This window comes from Argentina silus, assembly GCF_951799395.1.
Source record: "Argentina silus genome assembly, chromosome: 9".
Lineage (NCBI taxonomy): Eukaryota > Metazoa > Chordata > Actinopteri > Argentiniformes > Argentinidae > Argentina > Argentina silus.
In genome coordinates, this window is record NC_139663.1 from 18,988,690 (window position 1) to 19,011,876 (window position 23,187).

The 23,187-nt window shown below is 44.2% G+C and overlaps 2 protein-coding genes across 5 annotated transcripts in view; one reads left to right on the forward strand and one right to left on the reverse strand.

The window, feature by feature from the left end:
- The window catches only part of ap2a1 (adaptor related protein complex 2 subunit alpha 1), a 21,230-nt gene extending 9,134 nt beyond the window's left edge, over positions 1 to 12,096 (reverse strand). For 2 of the 3 annotated variants that reach the window (XM_083677123.1, XM_083677121.1), the window contains exons 1-11: positions 11,357 to 12,096; positions 7,748 to 7,959; positions 5,981 to 6,174; positions 5,716 to 5,845; positions 5,360 to 5,461; positions 4,963 to 5,222; positions 4,249 to 4,417; positions 3,768 to 3,905; positions 2,890 to 3,072; positions 2,319 to 2,416; positions 1,921 to 2,152 (exon numbers count right to left, since the gene is read on the reverse strand). In XM_083677123.1, coding sequence (XP_083533249.1) covers positions 1,921 to 2,152; positions 2,319 to 2,416; positions 2,890 to 3,072; positions 3,768 to 3,905; positions 4,249 to 4,417; positions 4,963 to 5,222; positions 5,360 to 5,461; positions 5,716 to 5,845; positions 5,981 to 6,174; positions 7,748 to 7,959; positions 11,357 to 11,423 — 1,785 coding nt within the window. In that variant the 5' untranslated portion in view covers positions 11,424 to 12,096. The remainder of the gene's footprint in view (positions 1 to 1,920; positions 2,153 to 2,318; positions 2,417 to 2,889; positions 3,073 to 3,767; positions 3,906 to 4,248; positions 4,418 to 4,962; positions 5,223 to 5,359; positions 5,462 to 5,715; positions 5,846 to 5,980; positions 6,175 to 7,747; positions 7,960 to 11,356) is intronic. The other variant, XM_083677122.1, reaches the window with a different exon arrangement.
- Positions 12,097 to 15,714: 3,618 nt separating this feature from the next.
- prmt1 (protein arginine methyltransferase 1) lies at positions 15,715 to 21,406 on the forward strand. Of its 2 annotated transcripts, none has more exons than XM_083677140.1 (10): positions 15,715 to 15,764; positions 16,841 to 16,936; positions 17,085 to 17,240; positions 17,655 to 17,718; positions 18,072 to 18,214; positions 18,519 to 18,606; positions 18,696 to 18,811; positions 18,922 to 19,072; positions 19,738 to 19,859; positions 19,996 to 21,406. In XM_083677140.1, exons 1-10 carry the CDS (start codon positions 15,738 to 15,740, stop codon positions 20,077 to 20,079), a joined length of 1,047 nt encoding a protein of 348 aa, XP_083533266.1. In that variant the 5' UTR covers positions 15,715 to 15,737; the 3' UTR covers positions 20,080 to 21,406. The 2 variants fall into 2 exon arrangements, with proteins under 2 accessions (XP_083533266.1, XP_083533267.1); XM_083677141.1 differs by having other exon boundaries at positions 15,719 to 15,764; positions 16,850 to 16,936.
- Positions 21,407 to 23,187: the final 1,781 nt, after the last annotated feature.

Below are 23,187 nucleotides of genomic sequence, written 5' to 3' on the forward strand. Positions count from 1 at the left end.
AGTATGATTAGGGTTGTTGACCTGAATCCTTCTCCCTTCTGTCTACTGATGCTGCCTCCTCCATCCTCATATCCACTCTCTCTCCATCTTTTGACTATCTCTGTCCACTCTCCTCTAGGCCAGCACCATCCTCTCCTCCATGGCTGTCTGAATCCCTGCGAACTAGTAGAAAAGGCCTTCTAGCAGCTGAGAGGAAACGGAGGAAAAGTGACCATCTTGACAACCTAGCCTCTTATCACTCCCTCCTCCCGAAGTTCTCCTGTGACTGCTGCCACAGCTTCATTCTACCATTCTAAAATTCCATCATCTGCCTCTGACCCAAGGAAACTGTTTGCCACATTCCCCTCACTCCACCTCCCCCTCCCTCTCTGCAGATGACTTAGTCACCTATTTTGTAAAGAAGGTTGATGACATTAGCAGCTCTTTCACTCAACCTCTTGCTATAATGACATCCTTTCCTTTCCTTACCATCCACATCAATTCCTCCCTGACCACAGGCTCTGTCCTGGCTGCCTTTAAGACAGCCAGCGTCAAACCTCTTCTAATGAAGCCCTCACTTGACTCATCTGTTGTCCAAAACTACAGACCGGTGTCCCTTCTTTCATTGTTATCTAAAATAACCACCAGATCCTTCTCTCCACCCTCTCAGAGCTGGGCATCTCAGGCTCTGCAATTCTCCTGGTCTGTATCCTACCTAGCCAATCGCTCATACCAGGTAATGTGGAGAGGGTCGCTGTCCACATCACGCACCCTCACCATTGGTGTCCCCAGAGCTCTGTCCTAGGACGCTTGTTTTCTCCAAATCTCTTGGCTGTGTAATTTCCTCACATAGCAGTGGTATGAGGAACTACTCCCCAGAGCTGCTCTTCCTTCCTGGGGAAGCCTGCCCTCTCCAAGAATTCTCCATCAAGGAGGAGAACTCCACTGTATCCCACTCCCAGACAGCAAAGGATCTTGGGGTGATCCTAGACAACCAACGCTCCTGTGCGGCTAACATCACAGCGATCAGCGATAGCCCGCTCCTGTAGATTCTTCCTCTACAACATTAGAAGGATACGCCCATTCCTCACGAGAGAAGCAGCGCAACTCCTGATCCAGGCACTTGTCATCTCCCACCTAGACTACTGCAACTCACTTCTGGCCGGGCTCCCCTCCTTCACCATCAGACCTCTGCAGTTCATCCACAACACCCGTCTGGTGTTCAATCTCCTCAAATTCTCCCATGTCACTTTACTTACGTATAAATGTAGTTACAGTGTTGACCTGGCTAGGACTGCAGTTACAGTGTTGACCAGGCTAGGACTACAGTTAGTGTTGACCAGGCTAGGACTGCAGTTAGTGTTGACCAGGCTATGACTACAGTTACAGTGTTGACCAGGCTATGACTACAGTTACAGTGTTGACCAGGCTAGGACTACAGTTACAGTGTTGACCAGGCTAGGACTACAGTTACAGTGTTGACCAGGCTATGACTGCAGTTACAGTGTTGACCAGGCTACGACTACAGTTACAGTGTTGACCAGGCTATGACTACAGTTACAGTGTTGACCAGGCTATGACTGCAGTTACAGTGTTGACCAGGCTATGACTGCAGTTACAGTGTTGACCAGGCTATGACTGCAGTTACAGTGTTGACCAGGCTATGACTACAGTTACAGTGTTGACCAGGCTAGGACTGCAGTACAGTGTTGACCAGGCTAGGACTACAGTTACAGTGTTGACCAGGCTAGGACTACAGTTACAGTGTTGACCAGGCTAGGACTACAGTTACAGTGTTGACCAGGCTAGGACTACAGTTACAGTGTTGACCAGGCTAGGACTACAGTTACAGTGTTGACCTGGCTAGGACTACAGTTACAGTGTTGACCAGGCTACGACTGCAGTTACAGTGTTGACCGAGTAACAGGTCTGTCCTCTCACCAGGACGTCGGTGCTGGCAATGGAGGAAAGCTTGAGGTACTCCACAGCCCGCTGCTGTAGCTCCACGTCCGAGTTGCGTATCTGGCTGTCGGAGCGCAGCACCTCCTGGATGGTGCTCTTGGTCTCGGGGAACAGGTTGATGAACTTGATGTAGGCGGAGAGCAGCAGGGCTCGCGTGGGCACCGAACACAGGTGGAACTTGGAGTGGAGCAGATTGAACTGGACCAGAGGACTGAGGAGAGGAGGAGAAAGAAAGGAAAAGAAAAGCATGGGGGATTGAGGGAAAGAGAGAGAGGAAAAAAAAGAAAAAGAAAATTAGCCCGGGAAACAACAGCAGATATCAGACTTGGGTTTTGTGTGCTTTTTGGTTGTGGTTATTGTTGGCAAGGCCCACTCACCTGGAGCGCGGGTCCCCAGCGATGAGGTTTCCAAACTCTCCCAGGATGTACCCTCCCACCTTTACCATGTTCTCGTGACATGCTGGGGCCTGCAAGGCCTACAGAGGAGGGAGGCAGAACCGTAAATTGTTATTATGACTGGAGATGTCAGTTTGGACTGATTTGGGTCTCTGTCAACACAGATACAACTGGTATCAAACAACTGGTTGGGCTTGCAGTACACCATCTACAAAACTACGAGGAAGCAATGATAGCTGTAATCTTTTGTAAAAACGTCAATTTAGTGCTTGTCCTCAACACTGGTCCCAACCATGTACAGTATCAGCTGCATGGGTATTGCTTCAGATTGTGGCAAAATACTGTCCCTGTCAAAATACACAGTTAAAGGTTAATTTGTTGTACTACCTTGAAAAGTGCAAATTGAACATGTTTTAAGACTTCTACTCATTCTAACATTCCTTCTGTCCTCATAACCCGAACAGTAAAACTTAGAAACAGGAAAGTTCTCCGGTTAGGTCATTCTTTGAAGCACGTCACGATTCCTGTTTCTCAGCATCGGGGGAAATCCTACCTCGAAGACCGTCTTGGCAGCGTAGCCCTGCACGTCGTCGCGGTTGATGACGATCTGGATGACGCGGTACCACACCTCCTCACTGACGTAGTCGCCGGCGATGCGGATGAGGTTGAGGATGGTGTCCACGTACCAGGAGTAGTCCACTGCGTACTTCTCGGCCAAGATGGCTACCTTCAACACCTGAGAGAGGCAGGGGCAGGAGGGTGAGTTATACCTCAGGAGGAGGCTGGTCCGTAGAGGAAGCGAGAGGAGAATGGTTTTTCCCTTCAATTTTGAGGGAAAACTGTAAACATCTAAAATGAAAACTTCAAATCCACGAAACGTATTTCTGCTGCACAGAATGCAATCACAGAAAATATCTGCTAAAATAAAAGTTCAAGTCACCACTACTCGGGAGTACTTTCATTACTTACAATGGAAACATCTATTGTCATACTAAATGACGACCTACGCCTGCAGTGCAGTACATTATTGTAATGGATACAGTGGGTGCAGTCAGGATTGTTGATTGAATGCGTCACCTTGATTACTGCAATTCGTCATCCCTCCTGAACCTACGTTATAAACTTTGATTTGTAGGCTGTGTTGTAGCAAAGCCATGGTGGGTGGGTGGTGTGAGCAAGGATTGCACCCAGGCTGGATATGTTAACAGCCTATCATTGCTGAGCTAGGTGAATTGGAATATGAATGACTATATTAATACAATTATAAAATATATTATTAATATATATATAAAAAAAATATTAATCTATTTTTTATTAATTAATAAAAAAAAGTAATCTTCATCAACCTTGAACGGCACCAGCTACCTACCACTGTTGTACAAGACACACACACACACACACACACACACACACACACACACACACACACACCATCTCCTCCCTGATGGAATAGTCTGCAGTCTCAAGGTAGCTGAGCATCTCTGCGACGATCTGCTTGGCGTTGCTGCGGTCACACATGGCATAGAGCAGGTCAGCAGCCCTCTGACGGACACTGACATCCCTCTCAGTCTGGAGAGAGAGAAGGAGGGGGAGAAAGAGGGGGGGGGAAAGGGAGGGATGAGATATGAGGAGAGAGGGAAGAAGAAATGCAGAGAGAGAGAAGAGAATGAGTGAATTCCGAGTGATTGAAGCAAATCTGTGTGTTCAGGACCGTGTTTAGTCGGCCTGAAGGTGTCAATAGATACGAGTGTGTGGAGGCATGCATTTGTGTGTGTGTGTGTGTGTGTGTGTGTCTTTAGTATATGAACAGACGCGTATATATACAAAGTGTGTGTATTTGATGTGAATGTATTTGTTTGTGAATAGTGCGTTTCTGTGTGTGTGTGTTGTTGCCAGTTGGCATGGGGCAGACCTTTAGGGCGTTGATGACGGTCTCAATGTGCGTCTTGACGGCCTCGTGGGAGAACTCGGAGCTGGCCAGCGTACACATGCTCTCCAGGGCCAGGTAGCGCAGGTTGGTCTCCCTATGCTGCAGGAACTGGCCCAACTGGTTGCACGCTCGCACCAGCAGGTTGGGCTCACTGCAAGCGGAAAGGGAGAGGGGGGAATGACGGAAAGGGAGAGGGGGGAAAGGGGGGACAGACAGCGAGCAAGAAGGAGACGAGAAAAAGAGAGAAATTAATGGGGGGGGGGGGGGGGGAGCATCACTTCAATGACACAGCAAACAAACCCTCACCAATAGAGAGAATAGAGAGAGGGAGAGTCAGAGTGAGCTCTACATCGCTCTTCTATTCCTTTAAAGGATTTAAATTCATTATTACTCAAGTATATTTCTCATTAATTCAGCATAAGTATGGTCCCAGGATGTCATTATTTTGCGCCTTATAGACTTACAGCCTATACTTAATTCCTGGAAAAGTGAGTTGATAATGCATTTTTGACCCAAAAAAAGATTTTGGAGTAAAGCACTCCTTTAAAAAGGACGGAGACAGAAATAGAGGGAGGACAGAAGGATACAGACACAGAGACAGAGTTATCTTTTCATCGGATACAGACACAGAAAGAGAAACAAAGAGAGCTTCGGAGGAAATAAGATCAAAAAGAAAAAAGGCGCAGCCTCTACTACCTGTCGTAGTGGATGATGAGCGAGATGGCCTCGAACAGGATGGCGTTCTTGGCGTTGGAGTGCTGCACCTTCTTGGACTTGGGCGGCTCCTGGGCCTTGTTCAGGATGGTCTCCAGGCACTCCACCAGGCGGCCCTTGACGGCGCCATCTTCTGGCGGGGGGTAGCACTGCAGCAGACGCAGGAGCTTGCAGGAGAGCCACGGCGCCGGGACAAAGTAGTATGTGTAGTCCTGCAGGTCGGTGGACGCTGAGGAGACGATCTGGAGGGGAGAGGAAGGAGGAGAGAAGAGAAGGGCGGGGGGGTGAAAGCCTGATGATGGAGATATGGCACTACTAAGTGAGATGAGATGTGGTTTTGTATGCACACACGCCCGTGCGTACACACTCACTCACTCACCCTGCTCAGACGAGAGACGGCCAGAGAGACGCAGGTCTTGAACTCGTCTGGGTTCTTCGAGCTGAGGCAGGTGATGAGGGAGATGGCTGCCGTGACAACACCCTGAGAGAGAGAGAGGGAGGAGAGAGAGAGGGAGGAGAGAGAGAGAGAGAGAGAGAGAGAGAGAGGAGCTTAGCAAATCAAACTGTTGAAACAGAAGGTGCATTCCTATTCTCAACTGATGGAACGTCCAACGTCCATCCAAACACACTGGACTGCGAGATGACTTTCGGAGAGAGGGCGGCGACGGGGTGTGCGTTTGTGTGTGTGTGTGTGTGTGTGTGTGTGTGGGGCGGGGGGAGGGGGAACCCTCTCACCATGTGCTGGTCATTGAGGAGGTGCACCACCCTGGAGGTCCACTCGCCCATCAGAACCAGGTCCGGAGAGGTCTTGTACAGGCGCAGGAGACAGAGGGCGGCAGACTGCTTCACACTGTCCATGGTGTCCCTGTAAATCACAATGACAAGCAAGGGGCTCACTCCCAAGAACCTTACAATTATTCATTGTATCAAGGTGTGTATTCATGTACGTGTGTACTATTCCTTAAGTGTGCAATAAAGGTGTGATAAAACTCAAACTCACCCAGCCACCAAGATGCGGGGGATCTCTCCGGCGAAGGCCTCAGCCATCTCGCGGCTGCCTACGTTGGCGATGCAGTGCAGTGCCAAGCACATGAAGGTGGGGTTGCGGCTGGACAGGTCGTTCTTGATGGCGTTGTTGATGAGGCGGATCAGCTCGCTGTTGCTGTTCACCAGGACCGAGATGAACAGGTATCCCTGTGGAGAGGAGGAGGTGGGGAGAGGTGAGGAGGAGGAGGTGGGGAGAGGTGAGGAGGAGGTGGTGGGGAGAGGTGAGGAGGAGGTGGTGGGGAGAGGTGTGGTGGCAACACCTGCTTTTCACTCACACTAACGCGCGGAATCAACTGAGAAACATTATATCGCTATGAGTTAATAATATGCAATTTCGCAGACACACATATTCCACGTCTGACAACATTTTATGAAGTATCCATGAAGACATGATTTGTTCTAAATTCAGGTTTATCCAGGGACATCATTTCGAATTTCTCCAGCGAGACAATAATTTGTCCTTTTCCAAACTGAAACAACATCTCATAAGCTACTCTTCACATAATTCATCAGGCGGCAATGTTTGTAAACACACTTCAACACACTTTGAGCATATCCATCATGCTCAATGACGCCTCCTAGTGGTTGTTTTTTTGCTGAGGCGAATGACTAGAAATAAAACCTCACTAGTGCCGTCATGGTACTCCCGCGACATCGTCACACCGGCAGACAATTTCGAAACTTCTGCCTACTGCAGAATATATACTGCAGAATACACACACACACACACACATACAAACACACACTGTAACACACAACAATGATCTACTAAATCCCTTGACAGGCCTGTGTAGTTTATGAGCTTTGAGAGGGGCTGGCAGTCCTTTTGGGTTGGGTGAGGAAGGAAACGGATACTCGAAAAAAACAATGACCTCAAGAGAATGGGAGCTGGGTGTCTCCACATTGCAAAATAGTTGTGTGCCATTGTTTTGTCTGCGGCGCACTGGAGCGCTACTCCACTCCTTCTCCGGGCATGACATCATCGTTTGAACCTGTAGTACATGGCTCTGCGCCAACACTTTTCAAATGCATCCTTCCTTCCTCCTTTCCTTTCCTTGTAAGCTTATCAATCGATCTGACATGATCAGAAAGGTGAAAGAGTGGTTTACTCTCCTCTGCTTTCACCGATCCTGTTATGCCAGGTCAGTGATTCCTTCTCGGACGGAAGGGAGGGACGAAGAAAGGATGCACTTAGTATTCAAACAGGGCCAAAAGGTATGCATTGTAAAAGAGTCTGTAGTGAGTTCAACCTTTGACCGTATATGCATGTTGCGTAACACAATAGCGAGGCAAAAAGTGAAATACTCATAGCAGTTTAAAAGTCTTAGCTCTGGCAACGGAGCATGCTAGTCACGAGTATATGAACACCAAAGGGATGACACGAAGTTCACTGATCTCCAGCTGCAAAGGTGAGGGAGTGCACTGGTAGTGTTCTAGAGTCTGAAAGAACAGTCGGACTGACAGCGAGGTGAGAGAGAGAGAGAGAGAGAGAGAGAGAGCAAGCACAGTCAAGGGCGGTGGGAGCAAAACAGACACACAAGTTATCCCAGACACACAGACAGAGCCGATGAAAAGATAACACAGACAGGCAGAAACACAGACGCCTAGACATGGAGGAGTGAGTGCACACATTGGCATGGGTCTACACGGAAACGCTGTAATCTCTCTCTCGGACAGACAGACAGACAGACAGACAGAGACGCAGAAACACACAACTTACAATCTGTTTCTCGGTGTACTTGTTGGAGCTGAGCAGGTTGACGGCCTCCATGTGGCCAAAGTCGATGTCATGGCCGAGCAGGAAGATGAAGAGCAGCTTGCACACGTACTTCTTCTTACTGTAGCCATCCAGCGCCTTGTCCCCCTTGAACTTGGAGCGGATGTTGGCCAGCTCCTTATTGATCCGCTTGATCTCTGCTTCCTTGCTCTTACCTAGTGGAGGAAGTGGAGTTGGGGGACGGCCATTTTAGTTGGGGTTCTGTTGTTGCAGCAGCAAACCATGCTCTTGTCAGTAAACGATGTGCAACATCATATAGGTCAAACTGCTTTCATCAGACTGCTTTTATCTGGGACTCGCTATGACACAGCAAGGTCGATGCCGTTTTAGTGTAAGTGTAATAGTGTAATAGTGTGTGAATAGAAAGTGTAATAGTGTAATAGTGTGTGAACAGAAAGTGTAATAGTGTAAGATGGAGCTATGCTGATGGTGTTAAAACACTATTTCAGATTGCTTACAAGTGGACTAATAAAGTGCACATCAGATATGTGCACTAAAAACTCCACCACCCACAAAATCCCTACATGCTAAAAGTACATATTCTGGGCAGTTCTGTCTAAAAGGACCCATGAGGATCGAAATGTGAAAATCATCAGAGCATATCAAATTGGGTGACAAATGAAAGCTAAGAATACATTTCTCAACCATCATAAGAATGGGGATAAGCAAAAGCTTTGAGTTCTGGTCAAACATATGGAAAAGTGTCTAAAAAAACATCTACTAGAAAAAGTCTTGAAAGGTGTTTAGAAAAACATCAAACCTCATATTGACCCTGGCCAACTAATATCAACACTTATATTTCATTTTTAGGAAATGGTTTGGCTTCTGTAAGTTTAAGAATCATTGCCCACTCTTTGGGTCATTCTGTTCCCAGAAGCCACAGTACACAAGTGTAAGATATTTTCAAATTCCTCTGCCTCATGAGGAGGGAGGATAATGAAAGTCAACAAAAGTAAGAAGTATAGGTAGAGCTACCAAATACTAGTAGTGTTTTTACTGATATCGATTTAGTTTACGAAAGAATAAGTGATTAAAACAGGTCATTCTGTTACCAAATCCGTAACAGAATGACCAAATGAAACCCGACATTGGAACCCAAAAGGGTTTTACATGGAAATGTAATAGCAGACTCCAAAGGAAAACACAACGCCTAGAATCAATACTAAACATTGAGAACTCTCTTATGACTTCACAAATGATGTGACGGAACACACCTGACGAAGCAGAAACACCCGTCAAGCCAGTAATGTCCCATCACTTTTGAGTACCCTGAAATAGGGGGACTATGCATAAAAAGTATTGTAATTTCTCAACGGTGACACCAATATGTACACAAATATCATAAAACATAAGTTGATAATCTCGACTATAACCTCATAGTAATGATTTCAAATCCAAACCTTTGGATGAGAGTGCACAATACAGTATGGTGCGGTGTCCCTACGGCACATTCTTAGGATCCTTCCCACACCGGTTGCAGACAATAAATAATGTTTTCATTTTGCAGAGCCTATCTCTGAGGCAAACTAGCAGCAGATTGGGTGTCAGTGTGCGTCCACACATGACACAGGCCTACTTGTATTTTATTTTCTCCAAATCAGTTTTTTGCTGCCAAAAGTGTAGACTATTAGGATCATGAAACAAACCTCCTTGAGAGATTGGACAGGTGGGGAGAGGGGGTGGACAAGGGTGTCTCAAAGGCAAACAGTATGTAATTTCCCCCCCCCTGCAGAGTCTGTCCAGCAGCAAAACTGGGCTCTTATTGTGTTGGATTACAGCAGCCCCACATTATCCGCAAAGCATGCACAAGCATTGCAAAAATAGCTACAGTTTACATTCTCATCAATTCTGCCATCCACATTATCCATGGACGGCAGCACTAATTAGCAGCACTGAACTGTTTCTATTTGAGACATGCCACGCCAAGCAAACCTTTGAAAATCCTGCCCCTTCCATTGTCCTCATTGACTTTTACAAACTGCATATTCCACAACTGCATATTCCACAACAAGTAACAGAAGTTAATGGATTCTGGGAAGAATGAAGAGAAATGGCAAGGATGATGCACAACATTTGGTCAAGCTTAGGTATGAAATAAAACGTTTACTTAACTGGCTAGCTAGTTTTTGTTTGGCTGTACGTTCAAGTCATTTTAGTATTTTTGCTCGCCTGTCCTGATAGTATTTAGCTACTGTAGGGGACTGTACTGTTGGGGCACCAATCAGGAGCCACTGTTTTTAAACTGAGGCCTGTGCCATGTGGCTGGAATTACACCCATGTTAGCCAGTATTGTGATAATGGTGAAATGAACAGTTATCCATATCAGCCAGCCCTACCGGTCAACACAGTCTACTGAGATGAGGGTTCAGACCACAAGGATCATATAATTCCAGGGTTCAGACTACCTGGCTGATAGCCTCCACTTTCGTCTGTTATGTCTGTGGTCCACCTATCTGAAATGTGGCTGCAAGGCTGGGGTGCGCATGTAATTTTGTTCCCCAAACTTTTTAGTGTATTGCCCTACAGTGACTACAAGGTCAATTCGAAAACCATGTGTGGCATTTTAATAGTTACTACTGTAAGAACCCAACAACAACTAGCCTATCAGCCTTGCAGCGTAGGTCTCATGTTTATTGGCTGTTTTTCAGACTTTGATCATTTGTGTACCTACATTTTTTTTTTCTTTTTCTGAACCTAATACTGAATTTTGCTATGAACAAGACATTTGAGGGTTGTATTTATAGTGTGTTATGCGTGAGACAGCGTTACTCTCTGCCAGGACAACTGTCAGTGTGCACACATTTGAATCATGTACATGTCAAGCAAAATATACATGGAAGCCAACTCAACATTGTACAGGTAACATGTCCAGGTGCTATGACTAACAGAATCGGCCTGCATAGTGTTTCCAAAAACTGCGCATAGCAGCGCACCATTTCTAGCCTTAGTATCCGACGCACATGAATGTTTTATAGGTCGAATATAAAATATTTTATGCCTACAATCTCCAAGTGCCACCAAACGTAGTCACCCGACACAACAGTCATTTGGATGTCAGGTTCGCTGTATCTGAACAGTGATAGCTAGAACGTCCAACATTTCGCCAAGGCTTTGATATTCTGATAAATGGACCATCACAAAAACACCGAGCCTTGCGGCCCGCCGTGAGAGTAACAGCTCCTGCTTCTGGTGCAGGTGACGGGAAGAGAGGCAACATCTGATGGATTATGTACGCTAGGTTGTAAAATAGCAACACGTTCCTTGTAGTAACGGCCTAAGTAGCTACGGCCCCATACCACATCACGTGAGCAGAGACAGAAAATGTCATCAGCACAGGCAACGCGAAAAAGGGATGCGATGCAGCAACTGTGCCCGCGAATGACCTCCGTTAAAAACCACTCCTTCCCTCTCTTACCATTTAGCCTGTTGATCTTTGCACCATCGTATTTCAGGCAAAACACATGTAGGGACAAATGTGTAACGTTAGAACAGATCAAAGCAGGTGTCATAATAACACTGTAAGTTAGTGGGGAAAATGCAAAGGGCACTTACAATTCCGTATGTCCGAAATGAACACCGCTAATCCGCGCATTCCATCTCCCTTCGACACAGCCGGCATTTTTGCTGGATTCTCTCCGGCCTTTCACGTAAAAAATTAGTTGACGAAGGTCAGTTATCAAACGCAAACTGAGGTGTTGCAGGTTAGCTTGCTAGCTAGTTAGCCAGCGAACCAACTTGTTCTGTTGCTTGACGTTTATCCTCAATTTACAAGTCCGCTGATAATAGCTATTTGCGTGCTAGCACACCAACGTTACCTAGTTAGCTTGGAATGGATGGCCGTGGATCAGGTAGCTAGCTGGCAAGCTAGCAGTACGTTTACTCCAATAGTGAAACAGTCCGTGTATTCCCGTTAACTAGCCTACGTTTCCGCAGGCTAATTCATTCAAACCTTCCCTTCCTCCACGACTAGATGACACGACGTGTATGCTATTGGTTAAGGATGGCTGTGCACACAGTCGATAGCTAGCTATATCTTCCTGCTCCTAGATATCCAGGTATATCAGGCAGGGGAGAAAGAGAATGTCAAAAAAATAACCACCCCGATCGGATCTTTGAGTCACTCACGGCAAGATAGCTAAACAGAGCTAGCTAGCTGGCTGGCTAGCTAGCTATATCAAATGTTGAAATACATCACCAGTTGACCGTGAGCAGTCAGCATACAATCCTATTTCCCCAATTTATCTACTCCTGTAATTTATGTCCGATGGTTAGCTAAATATAGGTAACTCGAGGTCGTCAATAATTTATGTCAATTCGCCTCTGCTATTCAGTCTGTAGCCTTGGACAGGGCTCGTGACAGCACACGCAGCGGGACTCGGCGCATCTGCGTTCTGTGAACCGCAATAGTGGAAACCCGCCCACTTCGCTCGGCTGTATGTAAATGAGGATTTCTTCAAAATAAAAGCGCCCAAGTTAAACTTGTTTAAGCATTTCGAAACACTAAATATGGATAAGGGAACCACAAATTACATGTAACTATATCTATATCTGGGAAAAATCACTGTACGCTTTCAATGTATTATTTGTGTTTTTAAGGGTTTGTAATTCTTCTAATATCCTATACCTGATGAAAGACTGCTGCACTGCATAATGGACTGTACACAAATCATTTCCAAGACTAAACATGATTTTTACTACCACTCTAGTCAGCAGCATTTCTAAAATATGAATCAAGTTAGTTTCAACAACGAAGGGTGTCATACAGAGTGTTGTTGGCCCTTTACTGTGGCCCAACAGTTCAATGTGTCTCATCTAGACTGCAAATGGTAATGTTGACATTTCACACTGTATAATGTATAATGTGTTGCTTGTTCTAAATGAAATAAATTCTCCAATATTAAGTCATCGGTTTTGTCATCTCTTTCCTGGACTTGCTTGAACAGTACCTTATACTGTTATATAAGGGACATTGTTTCAGGACCTTGGACAGCACTTCAAAAGACTGCTTGACAACAGTGAAAAGCCAAGAACACTCTGTATGACACCGCTCATGGTTGGAACTCACCTGATCCACATTCTAGAAGTGCTGCTGAGTAGAGTGGCTCTCAAATTCGTGTTTAGCCATGAAAATGATTTGTGTAACCCTAACCCTAACCCAGTCCATGATGTGTTCCCTTTGCAGTTTAGAGCAGTTTGAACTGTTGGGGCAGAGTAAAGGTAAAAAACAACACTCTGTATGTCACCCCTCATGGTTGAAACTCACTTGATATGTATTCTAGAAGTGTTGTTGAGTAGATTGGTAGTAAAAAATCATTTTTAGCCTCGGAAAATTATTTGTGTGGTCCATTATATGTGCCCTATGTAAAATGACATACTTGTACATACTTTCTGTTAGCTAACATTTCGTTAATTCATGAAAAATAGTATTAAATATTGTGATCCCATCACTTTACAGCGATCTATTACCTCGCGCTTTTATTTAGAAGTCGCGAAAACGAAACCGGACATCTTAATGTCGGAACTTGCCGGTTATTCTTGTTCAGAGAACACAGCTTCAAAAATACAATGAATGATTGGTGGAATGTAGATTATTTGCATGTCGCAAACTTGATGAGCTCTTGGACCCCTGGTGGTACAGAATCAATCAGTTGACAGACCAAGACAAAAAATAAAGTAGCCTAGCGTAGTTAAATATACATAAATATGTAGGAGGATGATTAATTAAAAATAGTTTCAAATGTATCTCAGCCTGTATTTTTCACTAAAGTTGCAAAACGTTGATTTCTTATTTTGTTCCCATCAAATATGTGGCCAATAGCAAAGGTGGAAGGAATAAGCCTACTGTTACTTCAGTGAAATGTTACTCAAGTAAACGTTCTAGTCTGGGAAACAACTGAAGTAAGAGTAATAAGTAGCTTATTAAAAAGTAAAAGTAAGTTACTTTAAAAATGAAACATTATCCTTGATTATTGCATTTCATCATCATTAAAAATCAGTTAGTTCAGATTGTGTGCGTGGTTTGATTTGATTGACCTATTTAGGTGCCATGCTCACTATTGAATATGACTGGGCATAGTTTTTCTCTAAAAACCTGCCATTACACCAATTATCACACAGTCATAGATTAGGGTCACTGACAGATGTTTTTCCTGGGACCAATAGTGTCTTTCCTGTGCCATTGCGCAGAGCAATGCGTGTGTAAGACTAGAGCGGTTGGCGAGGACGGAGTCAAATAAAGTATATTTTTAAGCCATTACAACAGCTTTTTACGTTCAAATCACCGCATGAAATGTTTCTACACACTTTAGTGATGTGAAAGACCAAAAGGAAAAGTGGCTAACACATATTATTTGGGAAATGTAGTTTGTTTTGCCCTCACATAGACGACCAGTCTAAAAAACATCCTGCTTCCTTTAGATTACAGGAACCTTTTAGAGATAAGAATGGGGCCTAACCCTCACCCAGCCGAGCTGTAGAAGGCTGACCTGGTTACGCCTCCACCAGTTGCTGAATCAGTCCTGGAATGGACAATGTGAAAGGAACACATCCAAACCAGCACAGTCTGGTTTGCTGGCCCTGCTGCGTGTAAAGCCCTAGTTACCCTTGTAAGCGACTTTGGTACCAGTGTAACTGCATTCAAAAGGATGATAAAAAAAATATTCTCAAGCACTGCAAACCCCCCATTTTCTGTAATGAATGTAGGTTTACTTGTTTCTTTTTTGTAATATTGTATCTTTAGTGATTTCATTAGCTAGGCCTACTCAGTTTTTTAGTGTAGGCTATGTATTCTCAGAGTCGACGGCGTGGACGGCTGGGAGCTCACGGCCCGTGATGGACTGGGCCATTTTCACCACTCTCTGCAGGGCTTTACGGTCGTGTGCAGTGCAGCTGCCATACCAGGCGGCGATGCAGCTGGACAGGATGCTCTCAATGGTGTACCTGTAAAAGTTTGTGAGGATCTGGGGGGACATGCCAAAAAACAGACGCTGGCGTGACGACTTGATCACTGTGTTGGTGTGGTTTGACCATGTTAGATCCTTAGTGATGTAGACACCAAGAAACCTGAACCTGTTAACTCTCTCCACTTCAGCTCCACCAATGGTGGGAATTTGTGATTGGCTTTGATTTTGCCTTCTAGTGAGTGCCGCCTTAGTTTGGGGTCTGTATTCCCTGCAAAGGCTTGGGCCCATAGGTTTTTCCTCTCTTCATTAGTTATAGTGTTTTAATAGGTTTGGATGTGATTGTTTAGTGACTTTAAATCTGTATATTGTAATATAAGTGCAATTTAAGATGTGTTCATGTATCAATCAATAGACTTCAGATATAAATATATTAGTATTTGAGAGATAAAGTTAAGATCTATAATCTTAATATATTCAATATAGCGGAGGGTAGGAGTTGGGGTGATTGCTGCAGAACGATTATCGCAGTGCTTAGTGACAGTGACTTTCTGGCAATGGAGATTCAATTTGAAACTATATCGTCACAGCCTTGGTGAATCACGCTCCGCCTTACCGCGAGGAGAGGGGAACATCGGAGAGGATGATACGCCCGGCTGCCTTGCACCGTCGGTCTTCGCACGCGGCACTTCAACACTCGAAAAGTATTCAAAGTTTGGTACGATATACACACTCCCACACACAGTAGCTCCTTTAATAGGTTTCCGTATTGACCAACAGTACAAACTAACACGTTACATGTTTATAAAATCGCTTCACATAGATTGTGCAAAACCACCTTCTTATCCAATAATGTTAAAGAAGCGCAGCAATTTAACCAACCAGAAGTTGAGGAGAACATATAAACCAATGAAGAAGAATCTTCGTTCATATGCGCTGCCTTTTGGGAGGAGTCGAGTGAAAGGGTGGGCCGTGAGCTGGTGTGCGTTTTTAAAGCCAACGTGCGTCCGCTTACATGCGCACACAGGACTGAAATGGCGGAGACGGCAGATACTATGGAGGTAAGCGTCTTGATTGAATATTGACTAATTAGCTGGTTTTAAACCATGGTCATCCACTCCATTTACGAATATAGGATTTTCACCGACCTGAAAAAGGTGTGCTTCACATATTGGTCACGTATCTCGGCTGGCTGGCTAGCTAGGTCAGAGATGTACTCATTAGCTCGTAGCACGCAGCATCCATTTTAGCATCTACACAGCAGGCTCATTCATTTGTCGTCACGTGTTGTTCGCTGCTAGCACAGTAGCCAAACCAGTATATGTCAATGTTACTGAATCGGCACGTACCGGTGGTTGGTGAATTACACATATATTTATCAAAGTGTTATGTTATTGTAACTATAAGTGGTAAACCTAGCTGGCGAGTTATTTTATGCTACAACCAGACGTAAATGTAAGACAGCGTATGTATTTTTTCACGGCTAGTGCGCGCTAGCGAGTAGAAACCGCATGGGGCTAGCTATGGCTATGCTAGTTCACTAGCTTTTCAAAATGCCCGTTCACCACATTAAAGTAAGCCTGTTTTAACGACATTAGAACACGACTTAATTAACTAGTAGATGTACCTCCAATTTCGTCTGTTCCTTTGTGAACTTGATGATAGTCTACCAACTATCAACTCGACATGCCGTTTGCTACCCAATTCATGGCACATAATGTTCCCAGACTTTAGTAGTTGATAACGTTTGTTAGGCTCTGTAGGACTGCGTGTACAATAACATTTATGGGATTCAGCAGACGCCTTTATCCTAAGAGTTAAAGTAGTCAACAAACTTGTGTACTATAGTAATATTTTTCTTCGAGTATCAATGCAAATTAGCCAGGGCCTGTAGCCATCATCCCCATGTAACCATGTGCTCATCCTTTGTGCAAGGAAAAAATCAGTCATGCTACAGCATCTTCACACTTTGTTAGCTAGTGTACTTAGACTCCCGTACACACCTTTAGCGGTATAGTCAATTTCAAGTGTAACGTGTTACTGTAACGGTGCTGTCACCTAATATCGTATTAGTTGGTGGGCCGGCTCTTTGTCACCAGTAACTGTTGTGGTTGTGACTTGAGTCTCTTTTTGTGAGATTTCTCAGGGGGAGAGCTCGGTCAAGCCAGCAGCTGAAGACATGACTTCTAAAGACTACTACTTTGACTCCTACGCCCACTTCGGCATCCATGAGGTAGGTACACTCAAATTGGAACGTCACCATGTTTCAGATGTTAAATTAAGTAATGTAGCGGCAATACATTTGAGTCAACAATATGACTTCCATCTCAATCGGTGTTCCCTAAAACAATTCCCTCCCGTCTTGTCCGCTGGCTCTGTAGGAGATGCTGAAAGATGAGGTGCGCACTCTGACCTACCGGAACTCCATGTTCCACAACAAGCATTTGTTCAAGGACAAGGTGGTGTTGGATGTGGGCAGCGGGACTGGTATCCTCTGCATGTTCGCGGCTAAAGCCGGCGCCAAGAAGGTCATAGGCGTAAGTCTTCCGACCGTGGGGTGGGACAACTGTTGAAAATATTTCTTGTGATGCACACGCAGAACCTGTTATACTAGCTTTCAGAGTGTGTTCAAATTCTCTCACCATCACCCAGAAGTGTGCACTTCCCTCCATGCATTTAAGATCACTAGATTGGTGCGAGTATGGCCAGAGTTTCCACCATATTCCTCACTAGTGCTTTCCTTTAAACCCAAAAGGGGAGTGTACAAGGGGGGTAGAGAATTGCGACAACCCCAGTCACTGTTACTCCTCTCCCTTCACTCACCATTATTGTTGAAATTCTTTGACATTTTTAAACACATTGGTGTTATGGCTCTGGTTAGATCTAAATCTTTACCATTGCTTGAGGCTGGTCATGGACCACTCCCTTGACCCTTGTGGTTGTGTTTTCAGATTGAATGCAGCAGCATCTCTGACTATGCGGTGAAGATCGTCAAAGCCAACAAGCTGGACCACAGTAAGTCAATACACTTTTCAAGCAGAGATGAGAGCCTACCCATGATCTTCTGACGGTGTCAGAAGACAATAGTTTTATAGATACACAAAGGAGAAAATGGTCACTCCGAATGCAGTCATGGCCCTGTCATCCAATAACTGTTGAATTTACGTGGTGTAGTATTAAGTGATGAAATTATTCAAATGCAAGACCTATTTACTACTCTTTGTAGAGTTAATCTGATTCAGACAGTGATTTGTAGTTGTTGCTCCATGGATGGAGCAAATGAGCATATTTAGTGTTGGAATTTGGTCCATTCCATGTTGAATGTGCCCCCTCCTATTGTGTAAAAATGTAATTTGTTTCCCCTTTAGTTGTGACAATTATCAAAGGGAAAGTGGAGGAGGTGGACCTCCCTGTGGAGGGAGTGGACATCATCATCTCCGAGTGGATGGGCTACTGCCTCTTCTACGAGTCCATGCTTAACACAGTCATCTACGCCAGAGACAAGTGGCTGGTATGTCAGTTCACGTACAAACTTTTGCATACAGTCTTACCAGTGGCTGGTTTGTCACGGTCAACGCTAATCTCGGATGCCATGCACAATGTTGGCTTGGCTAAAAGTTTAGTCTGTTTGTGAACTGTAAGTAAACTCTCAGTGTATTGACTCTGCATTGGATTTGGACTGGCTTCTTCAGACTTAATTGTGGCTCAGCATTGTGACATGATTCCACACAGCTGCTACTAAACGTCAGGTCTCTGAATAGCCTCTGATGTGTTATTCCTGAGTGTATTAACTCTCCTTCTCCTGCTGTCCTCAGAAACCAGACGGCCTGATTTTCCCTGACAGGGCTACCCTGTATGTCACGGCCATTGAGGACAGGCAGTACAAGGACTACAAAATCCACTGTGAGTATACCTGCCCCTTTTGGTTTAAGAGAATCCCCCACCCACCCCATGCCTGTGTTTAACCCCCCCCATCTCTGTTTCTATCTAAGGGTGGGAGAACGTGTACGGCTTTGATATGTCCTGCATCAAGGAGGTGGCCATCAAGGAGCCCCTGGTGGATGTTGTTGACCCCAAACAGCTGGTCAGCAGCGCATGTCTCATCAAGGTAAGTCCTCTACTTATTGTTATACCACTAGATGACGAACAATTGATTTCCACCACAAATAACAATCATGTTAGTCCTCAAGTTGTTGTACCCTGTTCTTGTGTCTGTAGGAGGTGGACATCTACACTGTGAAGCTGGAGGACCTGTCCTTCTCCTCGCCATTCTGCCTGCAGGTGAAGAGGAACGACTACATCCACGCCCTCGTCACCTACTTTAACATTGAGTTCACCCGCTGCCACAAGAGGACAGGCTTCTCTACTAGTGAGTTATTCCCCTCAGCTCTCCCAGACTATGTTTGTTTGATGCTGACTCTGTTTTCTGTGTGCTATTTTCTTCCCTCCTGGGACTGGAGGGTTGCAGTTTGTGTACAGGACGACACTATGATTCCAAAGTTTAGAACGATGCATTTCCAAATCCCAAGACTTTGGTCATGCTGTCTAACAGATGGGGGTGAAAATTTAGCCTGCGTGTGACACTTGCGAGGAGAGGCGAATGTACTACTTTGCTAAAGTTTGTCTTGGGGCTGGCTGGAATAAACCATCATTGGAAATAACAGGGATTGGCAACATGAGTGCAGGAGTTATTCTAACATTATGTTTTTTTGTGATTTACATATAACTAATGAAACACTGCAACAAACACACAATCCAAAACATTTCTATCGGCCCATTTGTTTTCCACAAACTGAAACGGTTTGACTTTGTTTTTGAAATGAATATTCCATCACTTTGTAATTGTATGAATTTGTGTTCATTGAGGAGCAAAATATTTTTATTTTTATTTATTTTTATTTCATGCCAGTGTACAAATACTAAATGTATAACAAAATGTTGTATTGGCTGGTTGATTTGTGAATATCTGTACAGGCCCAGAATTTTCATACACTCATTCCTTAACATTTCTCTTCTCCCCCCCCCCTTCCCCAGGTCCTGAGTCTCCTTACACCCACTGGAAACAGACAGTGTTTTACCTGGATGACTACCTGACTGTGAAGACAGGAGAGGAGATCTTCGGCACCATCAATATGAAGCCCAACGTGAAGAACAACGTAAGACCTTCCACATCTGCCTGTTTGAAAACCTGTCCTTACCCTTCCATTTATGTCTCTTTTGCTGTCATATTTTCAAAAGTCATTCAAACCTGCCTAGCCACCTCTAACCTGCTCCTGTGCTTTTCACTTGCAGAGAGACCTGGATTTCACAGTTGACATTGACTTCAAGGGTCAGCTCTGTGAGGTATCCAAGAGCTCAGAGTACCGAATGCGCTAGATGCCCACCCCCCCCCTCTCTTTTTTGTGTGTTAGTGAGTGTGGGGGGGGGGGCGGGCTGAAGGGAGTGCAAGGGGTTGGTGTGTGTGTGTGTATCTTCATTCTCATCCAAAACATGTTGAGTACTCCTAAGCAATGTTTTAAAAGATTGTCTTGCTTTTGTGTAACGCTTGTTGTTCAGATGAGGTTTTTAAAAAACAAAAGATTTTCAAACTTATGGGGCCAAAGTGGAGCAACAATGCAATTCATTGTGCAATAGTCACTCAAATGTTTGTTTTACATGTGCTGATGTCTGTGACCTTAGACTATGCTTAAACTCCATATACACCTACACACACTCTTACCCCTCTCACTTGCCTGTACATAGTGTATTGTTCAGTCACTTTGGCCTCTGTTGTACAGTCATGGATCCTGTTGACATGGCACAACTTTCCCCCGCCCCCTCTTTATTTGTCTCTTTTCATAAGAAGCGCCTCCTATGATGGTTTCTCCCCCCCCCAACCAGCCAATCAGATTGTCTGTCTGTTGGAAGGGATGCAAGTCAGCCATTGGTGTATTTTTGAGTTCCGTATGAGCATTTGGTGAAATCCCCATCTGGCTCTTAAAAGCAGAGTTGTAGCTGCAATGAAATCTGACTACTATGAGGATCCTGCTGGATTCAGACGAATCAAACTGCCCCAAGAATTCTCATCTGATTGGATGCCCCATTGCCATGCTAATGATAACATGCCTCGCATGACGCTGAAACGGTTTGTGTGCTTGTCGAAGGCGGTGTAATGTAACCATGATTCTGTATTGTCATCGATCTCCATTGGCTTGTTTCCGCAGCACCAGTTCCTTGTTGCAGTCAGAATTCATTATAGCTATACCTAGACCTCCCCCTTCCCCCCATGAAAGTACAACAAAGTATTACAGTTCTCTTGATTAGAGGGGAATTTAGCCCGGTGTTCTTTAGTGCTGGACCTGGAAGGAGAGCAATGGTTTGTTGGGACCACTTAGAAGCGTCCAATCGTCCCAGACCTGGGTCCCTAGGACCTAGTCAAAATGAGATCCCATGGCCCTGTTCTCGCCTACTGGATCCTTTATTCAGAGTATTGGTGTAGGCCTTGTGCTTCTGCTGGATTCTCTGCCAATGCACCCCGTTTGAGCAAAGTGCTGCACTTAAACCTGAACCGAATGTGAGTGTTGGTGAACCACCATGGTGGCAGAGTTGGCTTCTGAGATTGTTTATCACCTGTGTAGGATGTGCAGTTGGGTCGGACCGTACTGTTTTGTTATGTTTTTTTTTTGTCCTCTGCTTTTTTTAATAAAACTGGAAAAGAAAGGTTGTCTTGATTTGCGTTTTTAACAACAGTTGTAGTATAATCACAATAATGGGCAACGGGAGAGATGGCTGCCTGTATCAGTAGCTTCGGCTTTTTTTAGGTATTTTATAGTAGTTTTTATACTGTCAGTTAAAACTGACATAGAAATTTAACCAAAATAACCATTGACATTAAACTTTTTAATTCACTATTTACTTTTCCACCGTTTTACTACTTATGGGGACTTTTAGTCCTGGTGGATTCGCGTCCTGCGAGACTTGTTTCTTTCTGAGAACAGCTGATCGCGTTGGCTCAGCCAGCAATGGTTGTCGGCCAGCGGCCCACTGTACCGGAGGAAATAAGGAGACGGCATCGGGGAAGCAGAGCAGGGGTGAAGCAACGGATGAAGAAAAGGAGGTATAGACTGTATTTTCCTTCTATCATCTCAGTTTAAGTTTTGATTCCGAAAATCCGGATAATCTTGATCCCAATGGGAGGGTAGATTCACAATGGATTTTGAAGGTGAAAGTCTTTCTAACCAATAAATGGACATGTTAGGAGAGAAAAAAAACGTCTTAAATACAGGTTAGTAATAGTGTTTAGTGTTATCCAGTGAGATGTTGAGAAATGTTTGTCAATGTGTTAACTTATGAGTTATGCAGACAAGTGAAGACATTTATTTAAAAGTGACTCTTTTGTCTTCGCTACCTTTTTTCATGTCTTTCACATATTTTTGGGGGGTAAACAAAATGTAACGTTACCTCGCCCAGTAGATCTGAAGGCCTATGCGAAGCACTGAAAATCGAGGTTCTTGGTCTTGTGTTGTCTGGATCAGAATGTCCCTATTAGATAATGTTTTGAAATGCCCAAAATCAGCCAAATTCATCTGATCAGAGATATTAGATGGTATGTTAATCTTAAAGGGGCAATCTAGGATTAGTACATCAATTTTTGGGATTTTTAACTTAATGATTCTTGAATATAACATGAGTGCTTCATGAGCTAAGTTCAGCTGTCCTTCCCAATCATAACCCCAAATATAAGCTTGTTTTATTGTTTTTACTTCCGTAAAAAGTGTATGAATAAACATCCTACTCCATTCCATCACTCCTTTTATAGAGGGGCGCTACATCATTTGTGGGAGACATGTTTACTGTACACTTGTTTTGGTATTGTTTCCAGGCGAAGTGTGACATCTACTGTCCAAAAATGTTACTGCTGGTAGGGAAATGATTTCAGGAGTAATCTATAAAGCATAGGCAATTTATGTTAGCCTTCATCTACTGATATTTGATGTCACACACACTTGTGATGTGTATTCCGGAGGGACATTACATTACACAACAATGCAGTATGCATGACTGTAGGACTATGAAGACCAAGCTTACAGTAAAATGTCAGTACTCTAAACACGATATAGTGCCTTCAGAAAATATTCACTTTACTTTTTCCACATTGTTGTTTAAAATAGATTAAATTAAAAGAATTAGCCATCAATCCACACACAATACCCCAGAATGATAAAGCGAAAACATGTTTTTAGAAATTTCAGTAAATTTATTAAAATTGAAATACAGAAATACCTCATGTACATAAGTATTCAGACCCTTTGCTATGACACTCTTAATATAGTGTCAAAACATATATATATTTTTTTTTTAAATGTAAAATCGTAACGATATTTGGATTGTTTGACAAATGCTATCACTACAGTATGTGATTTACATCTTTCTCTTTTTCTTCGAGGCAGCAGCTGGCCATAGCCTACTGATTGTTTGTAGGTGTTATATATTATTTGACAGATT

Coding starts and splice junctions, on each gene's coding strand:
- prmt1 (XM_083677140.1), top strand. CDS start 15,738: ATGGCGGAGACGGCAGATACTATGGAG. Junction 16,937..17,084: donor CCCACTTCGGCATCCATGAG/GTAGGTACACTC, acceptor CTGGCTCTGTAG/GAGATGCTGAAAGATGAGGT. Junction 18,215..18,518: donor ACGCCAGAGACAAGTGGCTG/GTATGTCAGTTC, acceptor TGCTGTCCTCAG/AAACCAGACGGCCTGATTTT.